General features: G+C 32.6%; 1 protein-coding gene across 1 annotated transcript in view; it reads left to right on the top strand.

Moving 5' to 3' along the window:
- LOC117103263 overlaps positions 1-5,922 on the top strand; it is a gene marked incomplete at its 5' end in the record, with an annotated part of 60,555 nt that overhangs the window by 5,931 nt on the left and 48,702 nt on the right. Inside the window, 5 exons of the mRNA XM_033243832.1 lie at positions 1,285-1,533; positions 2,196-2,444; positions 3,348-3,599; positions 4,355-4,603; positions 5,285-5,545. Of these exons, the coding sequence (XP_033099723.1) occupies positions 1,285-1,533; positions 2,196-2,444; positions 3,348-3,599; positions 4,355-4,603; positions 5,285-5,545 (1,260 nt within the window). The remainder of the gene's footprint in view (positions 1-1,284; positions 1,534-2,195; positions 2,445-3,347; positions 3,600-4,354; positions 4,604-5,284; positions 5,546-5,922) is intronic.

The following is a 5,922-nucleotide window of genomic DNA, read 5'->3' as shown; positions in this document are numbered from 1 at the left end:
ATCCCATTTGAAAAATTCTGGATCTGCCCATGTTTACATATGAGTTTGTTCAAGAAAATGCTACGTTTTGACTATCAAATTTAATTCCATATTTACGACAAGAGTGGGCCTACTAGCCTAAATCAATTATAATGAATGGGGTCTCACTGGACGTCAATTAATAATAATAGTGAAGACTATTCACTCTTACTTAAATAATTTCAATCCCAAAGAAATTATAATTATTGCCAGGGGTACGCATTGGAATGACACTGGACTTAAAGGCATTGATACATTCCTCAATTTAAATATTTGTTATATTATATATCGGGAGAGATATTTAAAATACATAATGATAATATAGAATGAAATGTATTACTTAGTATAGATACATGTTCATATCACAACATTGAAATCGGTTAGTGTATTTCGCGAATACTTACCTGGATAAACCGATTAATTGTCGTTGTTCCCAAACGGAACACCCCTTCGAAATAAATGGAACAGTCCGACCCAGGGCGCCACATACGAACCGTCTCCCTAACAAACGTCCTCATCAGTGTGACCACCTTGGGTATTTTGACTTGGTCTTGGGTTCTTGGGTATTCCGTTCAAATCCTTGGGTATTTTATTTTTACTAAGAAAAATAAATATGTTTGTCATAGAGGAATAATTAAGAAGTAACAAAGTACATGTCAGTCCTTTCAATTAAGCAAAACTCAACGAAGTGCACATAACATTGTTAATTGACTGTTAATTGCTATAAACATGGGTTCAGAATTGTTTATTTGTGATTTGCGTTGCCATTGATCTTACCTAATTATGCATTACATAATAAAACTTGATCACTGATCTATTGATAACACTGGCCGACTGAGGGCGTATTTTTCTATCTGTATTATTACCTCAGGATTATTAATTTTAATAATTAATACAAACAATTACAATAAAAAATGGTTTATAAATTGAACTAAAAGGGAAACTATACATGCGAAAAACACGGGGTTTTTTTTTTCAAATTTTAATGCATTTTCTGGAAGCTTGGGTAATTTTTTGGCGATTTTTGCTGAATCTTGGGTAATTTCGACCCAGTCATTGGGTATATCAAAAATTGTGAATGGTCACACTGGTCCTCATTCCCTTTTCGATGTTCGTTGAAAGTGAACCTCCTTTAGAAGGATCAAGTAGTACCACGTGTCTCGTGTTCGCTACTGCAAGAAGGATTTTCTACCTTTACATGTTCATATCACAACATTGAAATCGGTCAAATTATTGTAATTTATGTATTTTTATGACAAAAATCAGATGTTGAAGCTCCAGTTTTCACGGAATGCCCAAACGATATTATGGAGAATACTGACGCGGGATCAGCCACCGCTACAATCACATGGAGTGCCGTCGAAGCTACTGACAATTCTGGACTCATGGTAACGATACAAAGTAATTTTCAAAATGGTACAGGCTTTCCCATTGGCGGGACACTAGTGATGTATAATGCTACGGACTCGTCAGGCAACATCAATGATACATGTACATTCTGGGTCAACATTACAGGTAATGTTATTTCAAATATATTTATATATGCATTTTCTAGTCAATGGCTACTGCACCTTTACTACTAGGCCTACTACCACCAATCATAAAAATGATAATGTAACTTTTCTGAATATAATATAATATATTATAATAATAATATATAATATATTTGTGGTTAAAGAACTGTCTAATAACAACTCCCTGGTAAAACGATTCTGTAACATAATCTAATGATGATGATGATAATAATAATAATAATAATAATAATAATAATAATAATAATAATAGTAATAATAATAATATTTATAATAATAATAATAATTATTATTATTATTATATAAATAAATAATATTATTATATTAATAACAATAATAATTATTGTTATCGTAAGTATTATTATGATAATATTGTAATAATTAATAATTATAAGAGGATAACGATAACAATATTAATGACAATGATAACGATAGTGGTGATGATGCTAATGACTAATATTCTTAATGATAATAAGAAGTGGCTGTTTGCAATGTTTTTGGCCTGAACTTGTAACAAAATTTTTAATACTGTAATATCAATGACACTTTTCTACATGACCTCATGTTTCTGTTTAATGATTTCCTTCTGAGAACTCCATTTTATATTAATTGACCTGAAAATAAATTGTGTGTTGTCATCTTTAGATATGGAACCTCCAGAGTTTACAAGCTGTCCGAGCAACATCACACTTGATACTGACCCAGGTAGTCCAGAACGTATTGTTGAATGGGAAAATGTAACTGCTGAGGACAATTCTCAGCTACCAGTTTTAATCGATGGAACTCATGAATCTGGAGATAGCTTTCCGATCGGTACAACTCCGGTGATGTTTAACGCAACGGATGAAGCTGGGAATGTTAACACCACATGTGAATTTGATGTCACTATTAATGGTAAGTTGGTGTATCAATCTGATTCTGAAATTGAATACTCTTATTTCGAAACTGGGGAAGAGGCACGACCTGTCGGCTTTGTGCTGTTTTCTTCAGACTCTGCCCGGATTAGCCTATATTTTATTTGTACTTTTTAAAAAAGTTAATCAGTTTGTGTGACAACCATTTTAGTCCGAACAAAACTTGGAAGAAAATTTTTAGTATGAGTGACTATATTTCACTGTATCTGCTTTTGAAGTTATAACCTTACAAACATTTTAAGAGAAAGTTCAAAATTCTTAAGTTCAAAGCACAAGGATAATATATGGCTTTTCAATCAATCAATCGGAGATTTATCAGGCACACGTATCTATCATCCATGATATGGAGATGCTCACGGTGCCGCTGCCTAAAACATTACAATGCATGTAATCCCAACAAAAAAAAGGAGAAAAAACAATAAACAAAGAAGAAAACAAAAAACTAATAAAAGTGAGAACTGAAATGGAAAGTTTTAAGTTCAGATTTGAAGTGCCCAACCGATTCAGGCTTTTATTTAATCTCCATAATAAAACATTGTTTTGTGAAAACTCCACTAATAAGTTGAACTCACTATTGACTAGTCAAACCTAAGTAATTAAATCAAGGGTTATATGAATATGAATAATTATATGAATATGAATAATTATATGAATATGAATAATTATATGAATATGAATAATTATATGAATATGAATAATTATATGAATGTGAATAATTATATGAATGTGAATAATAATATGAATGTGAATAATAATATGAATGTGAATAATTATATGAATATGAATATGAATAATTATATGAATATGAATAATTACATGAATATGAATAATTATATGAATATTAATAATTATATGAATATGAATAATTATATTTTCATTCCAGACAATGAGCCACCAGTGTTTACAGAATGTCCTTCAGAAGACATAGTTCAAGGAACGGATGATGGTAATCCATCTGCAGTCGTCATATGGCCTGACGTTAATGCAACTGATAACTCTGGAATCCCTCCCGTTATCCTCTCAAATTACGATAGCGGAGACACATTCCCGATCGGCTCAACGTTTGTCAAATTCAATGCGACAGACGCAGCGGGAAATGTCAATAATACATGCCAATTCTTTGTTAATATTACCGGTAGGTGTACCTTATTTTTATTTATTTATTTCATTTGGCTTATCATTAGCACCTTTGTTTTGTAGATACAAAATTCTTGTCCCAGGTCATTGGCTTCACATGCCTATGTATTGCTGCTGTAAATCAGAGCAGGAACAGGCAACCCCACAGGTACCCATATATACTGGGTGGAGAGAAGCCATGCAGATACAGTACCTTGCTCATGGCACAAGCGAAATGAAGAGCATATCACTGAAACCCCGGCTTCAGTAGTTGACTTGGAAAACCCGTAGGTAACTTGTAGATTACTTGTGGTACTCTCAACTCATAGAAAACTCTAAGAAACTTGTTGCAGTTTTTCCACCCACAAACAAGATTGCTACAACTTAACTACGATTTTGCCGTGTTGACTGCAAGTTGTAAAATTTCTGGCTCAGAATATTCGTATCAAATTTGAGTTACAGTACCTCATATCTAACACATTTTCTGTAATAAAGCTTAGAAGGGAATCTTAGATCTTTATGTTTTAACCAGTAATCTATCATTATTAGATATATATTTGCCGTAGTAATGAAAAGCCAAAGCTGAGATCCAACCGGCTCTTCATCTGACACCCTTTGAGCTATATTGGCACACTCTTTCTGTACCCCAATGGCCATCATGGATACAGTCCTGCTGAGGTTTCTCAGTACGCTAACTATCTTGCTAAAAGTTTGCTGTAGATATTTCTGTATGGTTTCATAGCACGACTTAAATGCCTTTGTCTTTCTCTTCAGATGAAGAAGCTCCCGTGTTTACTTTCTGTCCGTCGGATAATACATCTACCACAGATCCAGGCGTGAACTCTACGAGTATGACATGGATGGCAGCAGAAGCTGATGATAACTCAGGAGAAACACCAATGTATACACGCAGTCACGAGTCGGGTGACATATTTGTTTTTGGAAGCACTATCGTCCAGATAAATGCATCAGATGCTGCAGGGAACGTGAATTTTACATGCTCCTTCATCATCACCATTACAGGTAAATGTCTAAACCCGAAAGTACTATATAATTTGCATGATGAATTAAACACACTTACGAATAAAATTTTATGTTGCGATGATGATAATAGGCATATTGAACTATAATGATAACGATGATGATGATTGATGATATATACTGTATATCGATAATGATATCAACAATGATGGTGATGACGATGTATACGAAGATGATTTTGATGATTTTAGGGATAATATTGATAATGTTGCTGATGATGAATTTCTATTGTGCCCGAATAAATAAATAAATAAAAATAAATTAAATGAAAACTAAATTAAATTTTTCTTGGAAAGCGCATATCTAATGCGCTATGTGCGTGCACTTACTTTGAGCATGATGATGGTGATGTTGATAATGATGATGACGACGACATTTAAAAGTACAGAGAACTATGTTCTTTTCTTTCATATTAATTATAGGTCTAATAATACTATTGATATTAATAACATAATGATGATGATGATGATGATAATAGTGATGACATTTAAAAGATTATTATCATTTATAGAAAATTAATAATAAAAAGAATAAATAATATTAGTAATAAAAATAATAATAATAATGATAACTAATTACTATTGCTTATTTCAATAATGCGCCCTAAACGTTAATATATAAGCGCAATTATCTGATCTTTGATAATCTATAATTGGTTTACAGATGACGAGATGCCGACGACAGATGATTGCCCAGCTGATCAGAACGTGACAACGGATGAAGGCATGAGCTTTGCTACTAGTGTTAGTTGGATTCTACCGACGTTTGAGGACAACGTTGATAAGACTGTTGAGCTTGTGATCTCCGAATCACAAGCAAGTAATATTTCTACAATGTTTTTTATTGGAGCTACAGAGATAACTATCAATGCTACAGACCTGTCTATGAATACAGGAACGTGTACGTTCAATATCTACGTCACAGGTAGGTGCACACTTAGTTTATTGGCTATCAATAGAATATAAAAACAGCTAGAATATCAGAGGCAATGGCATTACAGTAGTAAGCATGTGTATATATTAATAAAGAAACGATGGTAAATACATATAAAGACATAGGCCTACATTTGAATTCAAAAACCCAAATTGTACTTGTATGATACTAATATTATTTTGTGTTCTTAAAGTCAACCACCAATGTCTGTGTTTATATTTATTCACAATCTTTTCTAAATTTGGTGCAGCAATTTCTATGCGGAAAATATGATTATATAAACTTAAGTTTGTATGATTATATAAACCGGTAACTAGAATGAACACACTCGCTATATACAGTATATATATATATATATATATATATAT

This window comes from Anneissia japonica, unplaced genomic scaffold, assembly GCF_011630105.1.
Source record: "Anneissia japonica isolate Jap-2015-1 unplaced genomic scaffold, ASM1163010v1 scaffold2207_len539183_cov196, whole genome shotgun sequence".
Classification (NCBI taxonomy): Eukaryota; Metazoa; Echinodermata; class Crinoidea; order Comatulida; family Comatulidae; genus Anneissia; species Anneissia japonica.
The sequence above is the reverse complement of the archived record's forward strand: the minus strand, read 5'-3'. Positions and strand labels throughout refer to the sequence as shown.